The sequence below is a fragment of the Salmo salar genome, chromosome ssa09 (genome assembly GCF_905237065.1).
Source record: "Salmo salar chromosome ssa09, Ssal_v3.1, whole genome shotgun sequence".
NCBI lineage: Eukaryota > Metazoa > Chordata > Actinopteri > Salmoniformes > Salmonidae > Salmo > Salmo salar.
The window spans coordinates 84,753,087-84,775,137 of record NC_059450.1 but is presented as its reverse complement, the minus strand read 5'-3'; the positions used below and the strand labels follow the sequence as shown (position 1 = coordinate 84,775,137).

The 22,051-nt window shown below is 42.3% G+C and overlaps 1 protein-coding gene across 1 annotated transcript in view; it reads right to left on the bottom strand.

The window, feature by feature from the left end:
• Positions 1 to 7,476: 7,476 nt before the first annotated feature.
• The window catches only part of LOC106592847 (monocarboxylate transporter 8), a 44,562-nt gene continuing 29,987 nt past the window's right edge, over positions 7,477 to 22,051 (bottom strand). The window contains exons 5-8 of the mRNA XM_045724141.1: positions 20,717 to 20,860; positions 13,663 to 13,891; positions 8,439 to 8,693; positions 7,477 to 8,332 (exon numbers count right to left, since the gene is read on the bottom strand). Coding sequence (XP_045580097.1) covers positions 8,455 to 8,693; positions 13,663 to 13,891; positions 20,717 to 20,860 — 612 coding nt within the window. The 3' untranslated portion in view covers positions 7,477 to 8,332; positions 8,439 to 8,454. The remainder of the gene's footprint in view (positions 8,333 to 8,438; positions 8,694 to 13,662; positions 13,892 to 20,716; positions 20,861 to 22,051) is intronic.

Genomic DNA, 22,051 nt, shown 5'->3' with positions numbered 1-22,051 from the left:
GCTCCGTCTTGCCGAGGTTCAGCTTGAGGTGGTGATCCGTCATCCACACTGATATGTCTGACAGACATGCAGAGATGCGATTCGCCGCCTGGTTATCAGAAGGGGAAAGGAGAAGATTAATTGTGTGTCGTCTGCATAGCAATGATAGGAGAGACCATGTGAGGATATGACAGAGCCAAGTGACTTGGTGTATAGCGAGAATAGGAGAGGGCCTTGAACAGAGCCCTGGGGGACACCAGTGGTGAGAGCGCATGGTGCGGAGACAGATTCTCGCCACGCCACCTGGTAGGAGCGACCTGTCAGGTAGGACGCAATCCAAGCGTGGGCCGCGCCGGAGATGCCCAACTCGGAGAGGGTGGAGAGGAGGATCTGATGGTTCACAGTATCAAAGGCAGCAGTTAGGTCAAGAAGGATGAGAGCAGAGGAGAGAGAGTTAGCTTTAGCAGTGCGGAGAACCTCTGTGACACAGAGAAGAGCAGTCTCAGTTGAATGCCCAGTCTTGAAACCTGACTGATTAGGATCAAGAAGGTCATTCTGAGAGAGATAGCAGGAGAGCTGGCCAAGGACGGCACGTTCAAGAGTTTTGGAGAGAAAAGAAAGAAGGGATACTGGTCTGTAGTTGTTGACATCGGAGGGATCGAGTGTAGGTTTTTCAGAAGGGGTGCAACTCTCGCTCTCTTGAAGACGGAAGGAACGTAGCCAGCGGTCAAGGATGAGTTGATGAGCGAGGTGAGGTAGGGGAGAAGGTCTCCGGAAATGGTCTGGAGAAGAGAGGAGGGGATAGGGTCAAGTGGGCAGGTTGTTGGGCGGCCGGCCGTCACAAGACGCGAGATTTCATCTGGAGAGAGAGGGGAGAAAGAGGTCAAAGCACAGGGTAGGGCAGTGTGAGCAGGACCAGCGGTGTCGTTTGACTTAGCAAACGAGGATCGGATATCGTCAACCTTCTTTTCAAAATGGTTGACGAAGTCATCCGCAGAGAGGGAGGAGGGGGGGGGGGGAGGAGGATTCAGGAGGGAGGAGAAGGTAGCAAAGAGCTTCCTAGGGTTAGAGGCAGATGCTTGGAATTTAGAGTGGTAGAAAGTGGCTTTAGCAGCAGAGACAGAAGAGGAGAATGTAGAGAGGAGGGAGTGAAAGGATGCCAGGTCCGCAGGGAGGCGAGTTTTCCTCCATTTCCGCTCGGCTGCCCGGAGCCCTGTTCTGTGAGCTCGTAGTGAGTCGTCGAGCCACGGAGCAGGAGGGGAGGACCGAGCCGGCCTGGAGGATAGGGGACAGAGAAAATCAAAGGATGCAGAAAGGGAGGAGAGGAGGGTTGAGGAGGCAGAATCAGGAGATAGGTTGGAGAAGGTTTGAGCAGAGGGAAGAGATGATAGGATGGAAGAGGAGAGAGTAGCGGGAGAGAGAGAGCGAAGGTTGGGACGGCGCAATACCATCCGAGTAGGGGCAGAGTGAGAAGTGTTGGATGAGAGCAAGAGGGAAAAGGATACAAGGTAGTGGTCGGAGATTTGGAGGGGAGTTGCAATGAGATTAGTGGAATTTCTTATGTAGTGCACCCCAAGGGCTCTGGTCAAAAGTAGGGCACTATAACAGACAATTTATGCTTGATCCGAAAATGTGGTCAGAGGCGCCATATGGATGGTGTTGCACAATCGCGGAGTCTCTGGAGGCATGCAGAGGCCACATTGCGTTCCATACTGCATCGCTGTATAAACACAAACTCACTTCCTTGACAACAGCTCTGCGCTGCTCTGCGAAGCGCAAGAAGTATGCATGCCCTTATTTCTGCAGAGCCCATATCACCGTAAATGCTGTAAGGCCAATGCAGATGTGAGATTGACCGTATAGCACTTTTAAAGGGAATAGGGTGCCATTTGGGATGTAAGCAACAGCTGGACACCTGGCTGCACTGATCCGTGTTCATATGGAAATATATAGCAGTCAGGGCACGGATAACAGGCATAATTTCATTTCTCCCTGAGTCATACTGAGACTGAGCTAACAACATCACACAATTTAACATCACATAACACATTTCTGGTAGTCATAGCTACTGTCAGACCTAACTAAACCATGTTCATATGGACATATGCCAGTTAGTCAGGGGGCAGTTAACACACACCATGATGCTCAGCCTCAGTGCATTTTGCAATGAGTCATACTGTGTCTCTCTCACACACACACACACACACACACACACACACACACACACACACACACACACACACACACTAGCAGTATGTTATATCCAGAGGCATACTGTATAATGCTGTGGATGGCTTTACTCAGCTAGCCAGAGAAAACTCATGCAGTTCCCATCATATTACACGATAACAAATTGTGTTTTATTACAGATCCAAAATAACTTGACATGTATCTTGCAGCATACATCTTCATTTCAAATCTTGTGATTCCTATTGTTATAACATTTCTTGAAAAAATACAATTAAAAATATATATATCTGAAAAGTTTAGGTTCAGGAAGAGATTGGTGACAGTTGGTAGGAAATCTGAGGTGAGAGTTGTGATGAAAATAACAGCAGAAACATTGTGCAAGAGATGAGGCGAGTTAAAATATTAAACAAGAGCAGCACAGTCATGTACAGTCTATGGGTGATGTACAGTCTACGGGTGATCCAGTCAGGGTAAAGTACAGTCTATGGGTGATCCAGCCAGGGTGATGTAGTGTACGGGTGATACAGCCAGGGTGATGTACAGTCTACGGGTGATACAGCCAGGGTGATGTACAGTCTACGGGTGATCCAGTCAGGGTGATGTACAGTCTACGGGTGATCCAGTCAGGGTGATGTAGTCTACGGGTGATACAGCCAGGGTGATGTACAGTCTACGGGTGACACAGTCAGGGTGATGTACAGTCTACGGGTTATACAGTCAGGGTAAACTACAGTCTACGGGTGATACAGCCAGGGTGATGTACAGTCTACGGGTTATACAGCCAGGGTGATGTACAGTCTATGGGTTATACAGCAAAAGCTAAAGAAGAAACTAGGTAGGTGTGGTCAGAAGTATGCAGACGTGGGATATGTCCCAAATGCCTCTCTATTCCTTATATAGTGTGTTTGTTTTTTTTACCAGGATCCATAGGGCTCTGGTCAAAAGTAGTCCGCTATAAAGGGAATAGGGTTCCATTTGGGACAGAGACTTAGGACTGTATTTGACCTTATCTAACAGCCCTGTCTAACACACACTGGGCTGGCTCAGACTAAAAAACAACGTATTGTTTGGGAGAAAACTCCCAAAAGATCACTGGGGTTTAGAATGCTATGGCTGCTATGGGGTGAGATACAATTAAAATACCAACAATATTAGGAAACATAAAATGTAATAATGTAGTTATTTAAGCCGTGTAAATATGAAGATGTATAATAAGATTATACTCTCATAGAGTACATGAAAGCCTATGTAACCCTATACGTGACCGTTCCTTGAACTGGTACTGGGCCTAAAGATTTTGGGTGCAATCTGCACTAGTGCCCACTCAGAAACCACTGCAGAGACAACAGGACTTTGACTAGCCAAACAGTGGTTAAGCAAACAACACCATGAAGTCTGCATGTTTCACTATCAGTCATTAACCTCTCCTGTCCAAATATGTCTCAGTGGTTAATAATCTAATATTTCAATAGTCGATCTCATCAAAACACAAACAGAACAATGACCAGTGCCAAACTAAACAAGAGAATGATCAAAAGTACATCTTGTAGTGTTTGATTACAGCGAGCAAACAGCACAGTTTACTCCGCATCTACAGTATAAGGATAAGGATGCTTGGTGAGCCAGCAGCATAGCCTGGTAGACCAGACTGAATGCTGCACTCACAATGGTTCAATCTGGTTTAAACCAGGCTATATCCAGCAAGCTCTCTGGCCAACTATAGGAGAATGATCAAAATAAATAATCAAAAAGTACATATTGTATTAGAGCTTGCTTGATCAAACAAGGTTTCCTCTTCCATCTATCCTAAGGATGATAATGCACAGTGAGCTAGCGGGCTCTCAGACCAGCTGTAGGAGATATAGGAGCAGCATGGTGGTGAGATCAACAGAAGAGAGAAGAGACGGAGGAACTTAATGAGGTAAGAGTAGAGATAACTTGGTGACCCTTGTCCACTCCGTCTGCAACCTAATGGAGGCTAGGACCATAGGGATAAAAGCTATATTATATGGCAGGTAAACTGAACTGAATTGAATGACATTTAGAGAAGCAGGAAGGAAAAATAAAGAGTTTTAAAAAGATGTCTCACAGCCAGATGGGGGAGAGGGAAGGTACATCTCATACACACACAGGTTTGACCAGTTTCCTCATGGATTGGAACTGTTATGTTATATTTCCGAGCATCTGGTAAAGCAACAATAATGAGTATTAATAACTGGAGTGAAGTAGATTGAAAATCGTTTTTTTTTGGAAGATGTTGGCACTATGTGAAGCTCTGTGGCTCTGAAACTAACAGCTGGAGAAAAAAACTACAACAAGCAACCATTTCATTTCACTTGGAAGTATGATGTCATAATTTGAAGAATGCCAACATATTTAACTAGATTACTGAGGTATTGACGTCTTTGTCCTCTCTCCGTTTCCCTCTCTGTCCTACCATTAGGTCTAGGCAGTGTCCCAAATATCACTCTATTCCCTTTATAGTGTGGTACCTTTGACCATAGGGCACTATATAGGGAATAGGGTGCCATTCGGGACACTCATATTCAACCCTTCTGTCGTGCGTAAAATGTAATCTCATGTAGGTAAGTGGTCCGTTTAACATTTATGAAAAGTAACAGCAACTGCAATTTATTGAATTTCTCTACTAGAGTGAAAATCTCCATGAGGAAGTATCTGGTTATTACCGTGACGACGCATGAACCCAAAAACCAGTATGTTGTCATCTGAAGATAAGAAGCAGCAAACTCATCAACAAAGAGTCATCAGTTTGATGTGGACCAATGGGAATCAGGCTGAAAAAAGGACCTAGTCAATGAGTGCATGCATGTAATGGCAATCGTTCTCTGGTCTGTGGACCAATGCCCAAACATACACAGCAAAAACTATGGCCTTTCGATTCAAAATTAAGCTCAATGCACTTCATGTAGATTTGGATTGTTTGCAAAAAAACCTGGCAGACTAAAAGGTTATTTTTCACTTAGTCATATATTGACGCCAATGGAAGTCTGAAAGTGGATGTTAGGATTCACCCCCATGGGAATAACAAGATCCAAATGCCATTGTAAGAGACAGATGGTAAAAACAAATTAAAAAAACATTTAGAAACTTAAAAACAATAAAAACAAATCTGCAGAGTAAATAAAACATTGGCAAAACTTCTCAGAGGTGTATTTACTTTAAAGTATCCACACTTGTGTATGAAAAAGATCTGATTGACTTAAAGTTAAAAAAATGGATTTAAGCCTCTACAAAGTCAGAAGCGGGTAAATAATCCGTTCTGTGTGGTCTGGTACTCTCTATCTGTAGCTCCACCATGGCACGGGTTACATATGGAAAAACTGCGCAAGTACGTATGTGGTTGAGATGACTTCGTTTTAGTGGCTTTTCCAAGGGGGAAATCACCATTGAGACCTATAGTACAATACAAAATTGAAACAGATGTGTTCTTCCTTGATCGATCAGAAACAAAATGAATTGAAACTTGCAAAATGTAACTGTAATAAGTTATCAACTTAACTGAAAAAAATTCAAATGTCATATATTATTCCCTAGATCTACACTACTGGTCAAAAGTTTTCAAACACCTACTCATTCAAGGCTTTTTCTTTATTTTTACTATTTTCTACATTGTAGAATAATAGTGAAGACATCAACACTATGAAATAACACATATGGAATCATGTAGTAACCAAAATAAAGTGTTAAACAAATCAAAATATACAGTTGAAGTCGGAAGTTTACATAAACATAGGATGAAGTCATTAAAACCCGTTTTTCAACCACTCCACAAATTTCTTGTTAACAAACTATAGTTTTGGCAAGTCGGTTAGGACATCTACTTTGTGCATGACAAAAGTCATTTTTCCAACAATTGTTTACAGACGGATTATTTCACAATTCCAGTGTGTCAGAACTTTACATACACTAAATTGACTGTGCCTTTAAACAGCTTGGAAAATTCCAGAAAATGATGTAGTGGCTTTAGAAGCTTCTGATAGACTAATTGACATCATTTCAGTCAATTGGAGGTGTACCTGTGGATGTATTTCAAGGACTACCTTCAAACTCAGTGCCTCTTTGCTTGACATCATGGGAAAATCTAAAGAAATCAGCCAAGACCTCAGGAAAAAAATTGTAGACCTCCACACGTCTGGCTCATCCTTGGGAGCAATTTCCAAACACCTGAAGGTACCACGTTCATCTGTACAAACAATAGTACGCAAGTATAAACACCATGGGACCACGCAGCCGTCATACCGCTCAGGAAGGAGACGCGTTCTGTCTCCTAGAGATGAACGTACTTTGGTGCGAAAAGTGCAAATCAATCCCAGAACAACAGCAAAGGACTTTGTGAAGATGCTGTAGGAAACAGGTACAAAAGTATCTATATCCACAGTAAAACAAGTCCTATATTGACATAACCTGAAAGGCTGTTCAGCAAGGAAGAAGCCACTGCTCCAAAACCACCATAAAAAAGCCAGAATACGGTTTGCAACTGCACATGGGGACAAATATCATACTTTTTGGAGAAATGTCCTCTGGTCTGATGAAACAAAAATAGAACTGTTTGGCCATAATGACCATTATTATGTTTGGAGGAAAAAGGGGGAGGCTTGCAAGCCGAAGAACACCATCCCAACCGTGAAGCACGGGGGTAGCAGCATCATGTTGTGGGGGTGATTTGCTGCAGGAGGGACTGGCGCACTTCACAAAATAGATAGCATTATGAGTGAGGAAAATTATGTGGATATATTGAAGCAACATCTCAAGACATCAGTCAGGACGTTAAAGCTTGGTCACAAATGGGTCTTCCAAATGGACAATGACCCCAAGCATACTTCCAAAGTTGTGTCAAAATGGCTGAAGGACAACAAAGTCAAGGTATTGGAGTGGCCATCACAAAGCCCTGACCTCAATCCTATAGAAAATTTGTGGGCAGAACTGAAAAAGCGTGTGCGAGCAAGGAGTCCTACAAACCTGTCTCAGTTACACCAGCTCTGTCAGGAGGAATGGGCCAAAATTCACCCAACTTATTGTGGGAAGCATGTGGAAGTCTACCCAAAACGTTCGACCCAAGTTAAACAATTTAAAGGCAATCCTACCAAATACTAACTGAGTGTACGTAAACTTCTGAAAGCACTGGGAATGTGATGAAAGAAATAAAAGCTGAAATAAATCCTTCTCTCTACTATTATTCTGACATTTCACAATCTTAAAATAAAGTGGTGATCCTAACTGACCTAAAACAGGGAATTTCTATTCAGATTAAATGTTAGGAATTGTGAAAAACTGAATTTAAATGTATTTGGCTGTAGGTGTATGTAAACTTCTGTATTTTATATTTGAGATTCTTCAAATAGCCACCCTTTGTCTTGATGACAGCTTTACAGCTTTATGTGTTATTTCATAGATTTGATGTCTTCACTATTATTCTACAATGTAGAAAATAATAAAAAAATAAAGAAAAATGAGTAGGTGTTCTAAAACTTTTAACCGGTAGTGTATATAATGAAACACCTAGACAGAAAGAACATAACATTAAATAAAGTGTGAGATGCTTGTGGTCTAGACAGAGAAGTACAAAGTACTCCATTCAATTACTGTAATACCATTTATCTTTCTGAACAATCTGTCATTTAAAAACCTACTGAAGCATATTAAAACATTCACATACTGATTCCAGATGTAACAGAATTTAAAAAATATTTGTTTTCAGGCGGCCAGCTCTATATGGTACACACTTATTGTGTGAATTCACATTTTGAAGTCTAAAACCATTTTAAATGAGCTGAAGGACACAGGGAACGAGTGCACTGTTTTGGATTGTGTGACGCCCAGGTCCTATGATAATGCCAATTGTCTCTCTCTTCATTCAAGGAGGATGATCAGTGACGTGTTCCTCCTTTACTTCAGAGGGCAAAAAAAAACTTCTCCCCCTCTTTCCTTAGACCACAGGGATCACTATAAGGAACTAATGGCGTTCAGAGAGGAGAGGGCTTCCTATAGACAGGAGGGGTCTTCCTATAGAAACTGTGTCAGAGGTTGAGAGGTACATCATCAGGTAGTCCGTGGTCAGGGGCCGGGGGTCAGGGGGTCAGGGGTCAGGGAAAGGGAGACGGTGCAGGGACGGATAGATCTCAGGTGCTGGTGAATAGAATCCCTGAGAGAAGGAAGAAGGAAGAGAAAAAAATCAAGCATCTGTGTGTGTGTGTGTGTGTGTGTGTGTGTGTGTGTGTGTGTGTGTGTGTGTGCGTCCCCTCTCATACCTTTGTGTAGTGCTACTCAGATGTGTGTCTCCACGTCAGTGTACCCAGGCATCATGTTTCCGTTAGAGCAGGCCGCCGGGGGCAGCATATGATCCGTGCTCGGGTCATCCGGCCCCCCATCCTGGCCCTCAAAGGCTCTCTGCTGCCGCCGGTGTATCAGGGGCACAAAGAACAGCACAATGCCCCCCACGATGGGAGGACCCCCTGCCAGGTAGAAGGCCATGTTGTAATCACCACAGTAGTCATGCAGGAGTCCTGGGGGACAAGAGAGGGAGAAGTTTCAGATGTGGTGTATAAACCACTAGTCGTTATTCAAGATAGAGTCACTGAGCAAATCTCAATTGTATTTCCTTGATTCCTCGTGTCCACTCTCAACGCCTCTTTCTCAAAATTAATTGGTGGAGAAGATCTAAGGGAGGAGCTTTTGATATTTTGCTCCAATGTCCTTTGATATTCACCCACTATCTTGGTGATTCAAGTTGTTTTACCTGTTTGTCTGTTTTATTCCAGGAACTAGCTCAGAACTAATAATTAGCTGTCTTAAAAATGTCTAAGAAGATAAGAAATAGTTTATTAGTCTGGAGGGCTGTCAGATGGTACAGCATAAGCAGTCAGGTGACAGCTAGGGGCATGTCTTTGCTTTATTACTTTTACAGGGTAACCATAGAAACCATGCGTACCACTAAATTGGGGTACATTTTGTTAAAGCATCTGGCAAGAAAGAAAGAAAGAAAGAAAGAAAGAAAGAAAGAAAGAAAGAAAGAAAGAAAGAAAGAAAGAAAGAAAGAAAGAAAGAAAGAAAGAAAGAAAGAAAGAAAGAAAGAAAGAAAGAAAGAAAGAAAGAAAGAAAGAAAGAAAGAAAGAAAGAAAGAAAGAAAGATACAGTGGGGAGAACAAGTATTTGATACACTGCCGATTTTGCAGGTTTTCCTACTTACAAAGCATGTAGTGGTCTGTAATTTTTATCATAGGTACACTTCAACTGTGAGACGGAATCTAAAACAAAAATCCAGAAAATCACATTGTATGATTTTTAAGTAATTAATTTGGATTTTATTGCATGACATAAGTATTTGATACATCAGAAAAGCAGAACTTAATATTTGGTACAGAAACCTTTGTTTGCAATTACAGAGATCATACGTTTCCTGTAGTTCTTGACCAGGTTTGCACACACTGCAGCAGGGATTTTGGCCCACTCCTCCATACAGACCTTCTCCAGATCCTTCAGGTTTCGGGGCTGTCGCTGGGCAATAGGGACTTTCAGCTCCCTCCAAAGATGTTCTATTGGGTTCAGGTCTGGAGACTGGCTAGGTCATTCCAGGACCTTGAGATGCTTCTTACGGAGCCACTCCTTAGTTGCCCTGGCTGTCTGTTTCAGGTCGTTGTCATGCTGGAAGACCCAGCCACGACCCATCTTCAATGCTCTTACTGAGGGAAGGAGGTTGTTGGCCAAGATCTCGCGATACATGGCCCCATCCATCCTCCCCTCAATACGGTGCAGTCGTCCTGTCCCCTTTGCAGAAAAGCATCCCCAAAGAATGATGTTTCCACCTCCATGCTTCACGGTTGGGATGGTGTTCTTGGGGTTGTACTCATCCATCTTCTTCCTCCAAACACGGCGAGTGGAGTTTAGACCAAAAAGCTCTATTTTTGTCTCATCAGACCACATGACCTTCTCCCATTCCTCCTCTGGATCATCCAGATGGTCATTGGCAAACTTCAGACGGGCCTGGACATGCGCTGGCTTGAGCAAGGGGACCTTGTGTGCGCTGCAGGATTTTAATCCATGACAGCGTAGTGTGTTACTAATGGTTTTCTTTGAGACTGTGGTCCCAGCTCTCTTCAGGTCATTGACCAGGTCCTGCCGTGTAGTTCTGGGCTGATCCCTCACCTTCCTCATGATCATTGATGCCCCACGAGGTGAGATCTTGCATGGAGCCCCAGACCGAGGGTGATTGACAGTCATCCATTTTCTAATAATTGCGCTAACAGTTGTTGCCTTCTCACCAAGCTGCTTGCCTATTGTCCTGTAGCCCATCCCAGCCTTGTGCAGGTCTACAATTTTATCCCTGATATCCTTACACAGCTCTCTGGTCTTGGCCATTGTGGAGAGGTTGGAGTCTATTTGATTGAGTGTGTGGGGACAGGTGTCTTTTATACAGGTAATGAGTTCAAACAGGTGCAGTTAATACAGGTAATGAGTGGAGAACAGGAGGGCTTCTTAAAGAAAAACTAACAGGTCTGTGAGAGCCGGAATTCTTACTGGTTGGTAGGTGATCAAATACTTATGTCATGCAATAAAATGCAAATTAATTACTTAAAAATCATACAATGTGATTTTCTGGATTTTTTTTTAGATTCCGTCTCTCACAGTTGAAGTGTACCTATGATAAAATTACAGACCTCTACATGCTTTGTAAGTAGGAAAACCTGCAAAATCGGCAGTGTATCAAATACTTGTTCTCCCCACTGTATATTCAGCCAGGCCTCACAGGACGCAATGTCAACACAGAACACTGAGGCTCTGAGAAGGAGGACGAGCCGGGAGACAGACCTGGGTTTAAATATTATTCAGAATCTTTCAAATACTTTAGCCATGCTTGATTGAGCTTGCCTGGCGTGATGTAATCAATTATTCAGTCTACTAAAGTGTAGTCTGCAAACCCCGTACATCTGGCACTCAAGGCAGACTCAAGCAAAGCTCAAAGTAGAAAAAAAATATATATAAAACTATTTGAACCCAGGTCTCCCGGGAGGCAAGCAGACAGGCTTATGTCCAGTCTGGGTGCTCCTGCTGCAGACTGACGGTGCATGATTCCTCCTCCTTCTCACTGGGATCTCTGGAGTGTTTTCAGCCAGAGGAAACTATTCTGAATATTGCAGATAGACATCAGAATCATTGCATCACTCTGAACAGCACCCTGGTGGTCTGAACAGAAATGTGGCCAGTGGCAGTGGAGCTTGAAGGGTGGCAGTGGAGAGTAGCAGAGCCCCATAAATACAGCCATAATGTCTACAGCCCATCGCTAAACTATCCACTATCCAAGACTACTACTCCCTCTGTAACAAATTACCAGCCATGGAACTCAGTCACTTTACTCAGGGTGCATCCCAAATTTCACCCTATTCCCTATATAGTGCACTACATTTGACCAGAGCTCTATGGGCCCTGGTGAAAAGTAGTGCACTATAAAGGGAATAAGGTGCCATTCGGGATGCACACTCACTCTATTTACTCTATAGACCAGCTACATTCAGAGCCAAGACCAATGACGTACATAAAAGCAGTGAATATACGCATGTATATGGAGGAGACATGTCAGCTCAACGGCATGATAAACACAAAATACATTATTCTAATCCTACCCCACTTTTAATTCCATATGGAATGTGGCTATCCTCAAAGGGTTTACAGTGCCTTTGGAAAGTATTCAGACCCTTTCACATTTTCCACATGTTGCTAGGTTACAGCCTTATTCTAAAATTGAAAAAAATGTTTTTTTTTCTTAATCAATCTACACACAATAACAAAGCAAAAACAGGATTTTAGACATTTTTATTAATTTATAAAAAATATAAAAACTGAAATATCATATTTACATATGTACTCAGATCTTTTACTCAGTACTTTGTTGAAGCACCTTCGGCAGTGATTACAGCATCAAGACTTCTTAGGTATGACGTTACAAGCTTGACACACCTGTATTTGGAGAGTTTCTCCCATTCTTCTCTGCAGATCCTCTCAAACTCTGTCAGGTTGGATTGGGAGCGTCGCTGCACAGCTATTTTCAGGTCTCTCCAGAGATGTTCGATCAAGTTCAAGTCCGGGCTCTGGCAGGGCCACTCAAGGACATTCAGAGACTTTTCCCGAAGCCACTCCTGTGCTGTCCTGGCTGTGTGCTTAGGGTCGTTGTCCTGTTGGAAGGTGAACCGTCACCCCAGTCTGTGGTCCTGAGCGCTCTGGAGCAGGTTTTTAATCAAAGATCTCTCTGTACTTTGCTCCGTTCATCTCCCAGTCCCTCCTGCTGAAAAACATCCCCACAGCATGATGCTGCCACCACCATGCTTCACCGTTGGGATGGTGCCAGGTTTCCTCTAGAAGCGACGCTTGGCATTCAGGCCAAAGAGTTCAATCTTGTTTTCATCAGACCAGAGAATCTTGTTTCTCATGGTCTGAGAGTCTTTAGGAGCCTTTTGGCAAACTCCAAGCGGGCTGTCATGTGCCTTTTACAGAAGAGTGGCTTCAGTCTGGCCACTCAAGCATAAAGGCCTGATTGGTGGAGTGCTGCAGAAATGGTTGTCCTTCTGGAACGTTCTCACATCTCCACAGAGGAACTCTTGAGCTCTGTCAGACTGACCATCGGGTTCTTGGTCACCTCCATGACCAAGGCCCTTCTCCCCAGATTGCTCAGCTTGGCCAGCTCTAGGAAGAGTCTTGGAGGTTCCAAACTTCTTCCATTTAAGAATGATGGGGGCCACTGTGTTCTTGGGGACCTTCAATGCCGCAGACATGTTTTGGTACCTTTCCCCAGATCTGTGCCTTGACACAATCCTGTCTCAGAGCTCTATGGACAATTCCTTCAACTTCATGGCTTGGTTTTTGTTCTGACATGCACTGTCAACTGAGGGACCTTATATAGACAGGCGTGTGCATTTCCAAATCATGCACAATCAATTGCATTTACCACAGGTGGACTCCAATCAAGTTGTAGAAACAGCTCAAGCATGATCAATGGAAACAGGATGCACCTGAGCTCAATTTAGAGTCTAATAGCAAAGGGTCTGAATACTTATGTAAATAAGGTATCTGTTTTTTATTTTTAATACATTTGCAAAAATGTAAAAAAAAAACGTTTTGCTTTGTCATTATAGGATATTGTGTGTAGATTGCGGAGGATGTTTTTTTATTTAATCTATTTTAGAATAAGGCTGTAACGTAACAAAATGTGGAAAAAGTCAAGGGGTCTGAATACTTTCCAAAGGCACTGTATATGGTACTACTATGCGAGCTCGAGACTTGACTTTTCTCGATGGGAAAGAATAGGTTCCTGTAGAGGAGAAACTAAGCATCTTTTTATCACGTTGGCTTCCACTCCTAAGTTTTGAGGTGATACTGAGCAGCAATTGCCTGTCACATAGAAGTAAACCATCTCTTTATCACCTGCCATTCAACATCTTTGGAGGTCAGTGTTTAGTAACCCAAGGAACCGATAGTACTCACCAGCGATGGGGGGTCCTGCGGTCATGGGCAGGGCCATGAGTCCCAGTAAGTATCCTATAGCCTGGGAGGCCTGCATGGGGCCCACCAGCTCAAAGGCTATAGGAGCCATGATGGTGATGAAGCAGCCGTCACACAGCCCTAGGAACACACACACCACAATCAGCCCCTCGAACACCGTGCACTGGGGGATCATCATGGACATCAGCCCCAGCACCATGAACGACACCGACTGGGGGAGAGAAGAGCAGAGACAATAAACACACAATAATTATTGCCATTTAGCAGACACTTTTCTCCAAAGTCACTTGAAGTACAGTGGTGTGGGCGTACATTTTACTTTGGGTGGCGTTGTGCAACGTGTCGGAGAGAGGAGTCTTAGGTTAATGTTGTCCAATACCTCTCTAGACTAATACCTTCTCCCTTATACACTCTTTCCCTTCATACAGAAACAACAAAGCAACTGACCAACATGGCAAACAACTTGGGTCAAATCCATGTCAAATACTTTCAACCACTTCAATTAGTTCCATTTTATCAAGCGCAGCGAGTATTTTACTTACACCACCGTTCAAAAGATTGGGGTCACTTAGAAATGTCCTTGTTTTTTAAAGAAAAGCCCATTTTTTGTCCATTAAAATAATATCAAATTGATCAGAAATACAGTGTCGACATTGTTAACGTTGTAAATGACTATTGTAGCTGGAAACAGCAGATTTTTTATGGAATATCTACAGTTGAAGTCAGAAGTTTACATACACTTAGGTTAGAGTCATTAAAACTCGTTTTCAACCACTCCACAAATTTCTTGTTAACAAACTATAGTTTTGGCAAGTCGGTTAGGACACCTACTTTGTGCATGACACAAGTAGTTTTTCCAACAATTGTTTACAGACAGATTATTTCACTTATAATTCACTGTATCACAATTCCAGTGGGTCAGAAGTTTAAATACACTAAAGTTGACTGTGCCTTTAAACAGCTTGGAAAATTCCAGAAAATGATGTCATGGCTTTAGAAGCTTCTGATAGGCTAATTGACATCATTTGAGTCAATAAGAGGTTAACATGTGGATGTATTTCAAGGCCTACCTTCAAACTCAGTGCCTCTTTGCTTGACATCATGAGAAAATCAAAAGAAATCAGCCAAGACATCTGGGATGCTGGCCTTCTAGGCAGAGTTGCAAAGAAAAAGCCATATCTCAGACTTGCCAATAAAAAGAAAAGATTAAGATGGGAAAAATAACACAGACACTGGACAGAGGAACTCTGCCTAAAACGCCAGCATCCCGGAGTCGCCTCTTCACAGTTGACATTGAGACTGGTGTTTTGCAGGTACTATTTACCGTAAATTCCGGACTATAAGCCGCAACTTTTTTGCCCAGGCTTTGAACCTCGCGGCTTAAACAATGACGAGGCTAATATATGGATTTTTCCCGCTTTCAATTTTCTTTTCTAAAAATAAACACATTCTGTGACGTGCTCAGTTTTTTGGCGGCATGAAGCTTTCATTAGACCAATGAAATTGCCGAACGGGTTAAGGTCAAACAACTTTTTTGTTTACTGTTTAGATTAAATCGAGCGCTCTCAAACTTCCCATTATTCTGATTACGGTAGTCATTTTGTCACCCTCATCATGGCAAAGACATGGAGAAATGCATATGATGCAGCTTTCCAAGTTGAAGGCGATTGATCTGGCTGTTGGAAAAGGAAATAGAGCTGCTGCACGGGAGCTTGGTCTTAATAGTCCGGAAATTACAGTAATGAAGCTGCCAGTTGAGGACTTGTGAGGCGTCTGTTTCTCAAACTAGACACTAATGTACTTGCCCTCTTGGTCAGTTGTGCCCCGGGGCCTCCCACTCCTCTTTCTATTCTGGTTAGAGCCAGTTTGCACTGTTCTGTGAAGGGAGTAGTACACAGCGTTGTACCAGATCTTCAGTTTCTTGGCAATTTCTCACATGCAATGGCCTTCATTTCTCAGAACAAGAATAGACTGAAGAGTTTCAGAAGAAAGTTCTTTGTTTCTGGCCATTTTGAGCCTATAATCAAACCCACAAATGCTGATGCTCCAGATACTCAACTAATCCAAAGGTGGCCAGTTGTATTGCTTCTTTAATCAGGACAACAGTTTTCAGCTGTGCTAACATATTTGCAAAAGGGTTTTCTAATGATCAATTAGCCTTTTAAAATGATAAACTTGGATTAGCTAACACAACGTGCCATTGGAACACAGGAGTGATGGTTGTTGATAATGGACCTCTGTACACCGATGTATATATTCCATTTAAAAACCAGCCATTTCCAGCTACAATAGTCCTTTACAACATTAACAATGTCTACAGTCGTGGCCAAAAGTTTTGAGAATGACACAAATATTAATTTTCACAAAGTTTGCTGCTTCAGTGTCTTTAGATATTTTTGTCAGATGTTACTATGGAATACTGAAGTATAATTACAAGCATTTCATAAGTCTCAAAGGCTTTTATTGACAATTACATGAAGTTGATGCAAAGAGTCAATATTTGCAGTGTTGACCCAACTTTTTCAAGACCTCTACAATCCGCCATGGCATGCTGTCAATTAACTTCTGGGCCACATCCTGACTGATGGCAGCCCATTCTTGCATAATCAATGCTTGGAGTTTGTCAGAATTTGTGGGTTTTTGTTTGTCCACCCGCCTCTTGAGGATTGACCACAAGTTCTCAATGGGATTAACCTGTTGGGGATAGGGGGCAGTATTGACACGGCTGGATAAAAAACGTACCCGATTTAATCTGGTTACTACTCCTGCCCAGTAACTAGAATATGCATATAATTATTGGCTTTGGATAGAAAGCACCCTAAAGTTTCTAAAACTGTTTGAATGGTGTCTGTGAGTATAACAGAACTCCTATGGCAGGCCAAAACCTGAGAAGATTTCAAGCAGGAAGTGGCCTGTCTGAGAAGTAGTGTTTCATCTTGGCTCTTTTTATTGAAGACTCAGGATCTGTGCAATAACGTGACACTTCCTACGTCTTCCATAGGGTCTCAGAGCCCGGGAAAACGTTGAACGATATCGAGGCAGGCTCTGGCTGAAACACTTTATCGCTTTTGGCAAGTGGCCACTCAGAGTACTATGGGCTTAGGCGCGTGCCCGCTTCGACCGAATGCTTTGTTTTCCTTTGTCTGTTTATCTAAACGCAGATTCCCGGTCGGAATAATCGCTTTTTTATGAGAAAAATGGCATAAAAATTGATTTTAAACAGCGGTTGACATGCTTCGAAGTACGGTAATGGAATATTTAGAATTCTTTTGTCACGAATTGCGCCATGCTCGTAACCCTGATTTAGCCTTTAGGATAGTGTCTAGAACGCACGAACAAAACGCCGCTGTTTGGATATAACGATGGATTATTTTGGACCAAACCAACATTTGTTATTTAACCTCTATGGGCTAGGTGGGACGCAAGCGTCCCACCCGTGGTGCACTCCATCAACAGCAGGTGCATTTCAAGAGCGGCAAATTTGAATCCAAATAAATGTCAAAATTCAAATTTTTCAAACATACAACTATTTTACACCCTTTGAAAGATAAACATCTCCTTAATCTAACCACGTTTTACGATTTCAAAAAGGTTTTACGGCGAAAGCATAAATTTAGAGTATGTTAGGACAGTACATTTACAAGAGTTGTGTGTAATGTTTTGTCAATTCAAAGACAGGGTCACCAAAACCATAAAACCAGCTAAAATGATGCACTAACCTTTTACAATCTCCATCAGATGACACTCCTAGGACATTATGTTAGACAATGCATGCATTTTTAGTTCTATCAAGTTCATATTTATATCCAAAAACAGCGTTTTACTATGGCATTGATGTTGAGGAAATCGTTTCCCTCCAATAACCGGCAGTCAAGTCAGCACCACAAATTAAATAATTAAAATTAGAAAACATTGGTAAAATATTATATTGTCATTTAAAGAATTATAGATTTACATCTCTTGAACGCAATCAACTTGCCAGATTTAAAAATAACCTTACTGGGAAATCACACTTTGCAATAATCTGAGCACTGCGCCCAGAAAAATACGCGTTGCGATACAGACTAGCCGTCATGTTGGGGAGATCTAAAATCGAAAATACTATGTAAATAATCCATTACCTTTGATTCTCTTCATCAGATGTCACTTCTAGGTATCACAGGTCCATAACGAATGTAGTTTTGTTCAAAAAAGCTCATCATTTATGTCCAAAAATCTCCGTCTTGTTAGCACATGATCTAAGCCCGCCGGACTTCACTTCATGAACGAGGGGAAAAAATATATTTACGTTCGTTCAAACATGTCAAACGTTGTATAGCATAAATCATTAGGGCCTTTTTTAACCAGAACATGAATAATATTCAAGGTGGACGAATGCATTCTCTTTTATAACGTATTGGAACGAGGGTACCCAACATGAACTCGCACGCCAGGTGTCTAATGGGCCATCATCGTTCCATGGCTCTTGTTCGGTCAGATCTCCCTCCAGAAGACTCAAAACACTTTGTAAAGGCTGGTGACATCTAGTGGAAGCAATAGGAAGTGCCAAAATATTCCTCAGCCCCTGTGTTTTTCAATGGCATAGGTTTAAAGGTAATACAACACATCAGGTATCCACTTCCTGTCAGAAAATGTCTCAGGGTTTTGCCTGCCAAATGAGTTCTGTTATACTCACAGACACCATTCAAACAGTTTTAGAAACTTTAGAGTGTTTTCTATCCATATATAATAAGTATATGCATATTCTAGTTACTGGGTAGGATTAGTAACCAGATTAAATCGGGTACATTTTTTTTATCCAGACGTGCAAATGCTGCCCCCTAGCCCTAACAGGTTAAGTAGAAGTCCTGGGAGTGCATTCTGACGAAGACAACAAAGGTAAGAACATTTTTCTTATAGTAAATCTGACTTTGATGAGTGCTAAACCTGCTGGGTGTCTAAATAGCTAGCCCTGTGATGCCGGGCTATCTACTGAGAATATTGCAAAATGTGCTTTCACCGAAAAGCTATTTTAAAATCAGACATATCGAGTGCATAGAGGAGTTCTGTATCTATAATTCTTAAAATAATTGTTATGCTTTTTGTGAACGTTTATCGTGAGTAATTTAGTAAATTCACCGGCAGTGTTCGGTGGGAATGCTAGTCACATGCTAGTCACATACTAATGTAAAAAGCTGGTTTTTGATATAAATATGAACTTGATTGAACAAAACATGCATGTATTGTATAACATAATGTCCTAGGGTTGTCATCTGATGAAGATCATCAAAGGTTAGTGCTACATTTAGCTGTGGTTTGGGTTTATGTGACATTATATGCTAGCTTGAAAAATGGGTGTCTGATTATTTCTGGCTCGGTACTCTGCTGACATAATCTAATGTTTTGCTTTCGTTGTAAAGCCTTTTTGAAATCAGACAGTGTGGTTAGATTAACGAGAGTGTTATCTTTAAAATGGTGTAAAATAGTCATATTTTTGAAAAATTTAAGTAATAGCATATCTAAGGATTTGAATAACGCGCCACAGGATTCAACTGGCTGTTGAGTAGGTGGGATGCAAGCGTCCCACCTAGCCCATAGAGGTTAAGGTCTGGCGAGTTTCCTGGCCATGGACCCAAAATATTGATGTTTTGTTCCCTGAGCCACTTAGTTATCACTTTTGCCTTATGGCAAGGTGCTCCATCATGCTGGAAAAGGCATTGTTCGTCACCAAACTGTTCCTGGATGGTTGGGAGAAGTTGCTCTCGGAGGATGCGTTGGTACCATTCTTTATTCATGGCTGTGTTCTTAGGCAAAATTGTGAGTGAGCCCACTCCCTTGGCTGAGAAGCAACCCCACACATGAATGGTCTCAGGATGCTTTACTGTTGGCATGACACAGGTCTGATGGGAGCGCTCACCTTGTCTTCTCCGGACAAGCTTCTTTTCCGGATGCCCCAAACAATCGGAAAGGGGATTCATCAGAGAAAATGACTTTACCCCAGTCCTCAGCAGTCCAATCCCTGTACCTTTTGCAGAATATCAGTCTGTCCCTGATGTTTTTCCCTGGAGAGAAGTGGCTTCTTTGCTGCCCTTCTTGACACCAGGCCATCCTCCAAAAGTCTTCGCCTCACTGTGCGTGCAGATGCACTCACACCTGCCTGCTGCCATTCCTGAGCAAGCTCTGTACTGGTGGTTCCCCGATCCCGCAGCTGAATCAACTTTAGGAGACGATCCTGGCACTTGCTGGACTTTCTTGGGCGCCCTGAAGCCTTCTTCACAACAATTGAACCGCTCTCCTTGAAGTTCTTGATGATCCGATACATTTTTGATTTAGGTGCAATCTTACTGGCAGCAATATCCTTGCCTGTGAAGCTCTTTTTGTGCAAAGCAATGATGACAGTATGTGTTTCCTTGCAGGTAACCATGGTTGACAGAGGAAGAACAATGATTCGAAGCACCACCCTCCTTTTGAAGCTTCCAGTCTGTTATTCAAACTCAATCAGCATGACAGAGTGATCTCCAGCCTTGTCAACACTCACACCTGTGTTAACGAGAGAATAACTGGCATGATGTCAGCTGGTCCTTTTGTGGCAGGGCTAAAATGCAGTGGAAATGTTTTTTGGGATTCAATTAATTTGCATGGCAAAGAGGGACTTTGCAATTAATTGCAATTCATCTGATCACTCTTCATAACATTCTGGATTATATGCAAATTGCCATCATACAAACTGAGGCAGCAGACTTTGTGAAAATTAATATTTGTGTCATTCTCAAAACCTTTGGCCACAACTGTACACCGTATTTCTGATCAATTTGATATTATTTTAAAGTACAAAAAAATTGTCTTTTCTTTAAAAAACAAGGACATTTCTAAGTGACCCCAAACTTTTGAACGGTATTGTATGCATTTGAAATAGTCATGGATTTTAAGTATTTAGTAGCCGTCACCATCCAGGTGAAAAAACCAAGGGCATGTGGCTGACGTGCTTACCCATATTTAAACATCTGAAATGGTTCCAATTAAGTTGACAATTGAATGCCGAAGAGGGTTACCTCACCTGCATCCAGATCTTCTTGGCTCCGGGAATGAGGTCTCCTACTTTCCCGAAGAGGAGGCGTCCCATGCCAGATGAGGCTCCTATACACACCAATAAGATCCACTCCTTCTGGGGCTCCTTGAACTGCTCCTTCACGAAGTTCATCTGGTGGAAAAGAACAAGAGGAATACTTTAACCTGATATGGATAGGGGGCAGTATTTTCACGGCTGGATGAAAAAACGTACCCGATTTAAACTGGTTACTACTCTTGCCCAGAAACGAGAATATGCATATTATTAGTAGGTTTGAATAGAAAACACTCTGAAGTTTCTAAAACTGTTTGAATGGTGTCTGTGAGTATAACAGAACTCATATGGCAGGCAAAAACCTGAGAAAAATTCAACCAGGAAGTGTAGGCTCTGAGAAATGTAGTTCTTCTTTCTAGTCCCTTTCGAAACTACAGTATCTGTGCTGTTACGTTGTACTTTCTAAGGCTTCCATTGGCTGTCTAAAGCCTTCAGAAAGTTGAGCCTTCTCCTGTCTCTGGGCAGAGTATAGTAGCTCAGTTACTGAGTGGTCGGCCTGAGGACAAAGAGATTGGATATGCGCGTTACCGCGAGCACGCTGTTTTTTCTTTTCCTCCTTGAATGAATACACTATTGTCCGGTTGGAATATTATCGCAATTCTACGTAAAAAATACCATAAAAATTGATTTTAAACAGCGTTTGACATGCTTCTAAGTACGGTAATGGAACATTTTGACTTTTTGTGTCTCGAATTGGGCTCGCGCGTTACCCTTTGGATAGTGACCTGAACGCACGAACAAAACTGAGGTATTTGGTCATAACTATGGATTATTCCGAACAAAAACAACATTTCTCGTGCAAGTAGCAGTCCTGGGAGTGCATTCTGACAAAGATCAGCAAAGGTAATACAATATTTCTAATACTAATTCTGAGTTTAGGTTGCCCCGAACTTGTCGGGTGCTTGCTTGCATATATGCTTTCTTGGAAAATGGCTGTGTGCTTATTTTGGTCTATGTGCTCTCCTAACACAATCTAATGTTTTACTTTCGCTGTAAAGCCTTTTTGAAAGCTGACAACGTGGTTGGATTCAGGAGAGGTTTATCTTTCAAATGGTGTAAAATAGTCGTATGTTTGAAAAATTGAAATTATTGGATTTTTTAGGTTTTTGTATTTCGCGCCATGCGATCCCATTGGCTATTGGCTAGGGGTTCCGCTAGCGGAACACCTAGATGTAAGAAAATGTCAATTGCTTAGGGCCTCCCGAGTGGCGCAGTGGTCTAAGGCACTGCATCGCAGTGCTAGCTGTGCCATTAGAGATTCTGGGTTCG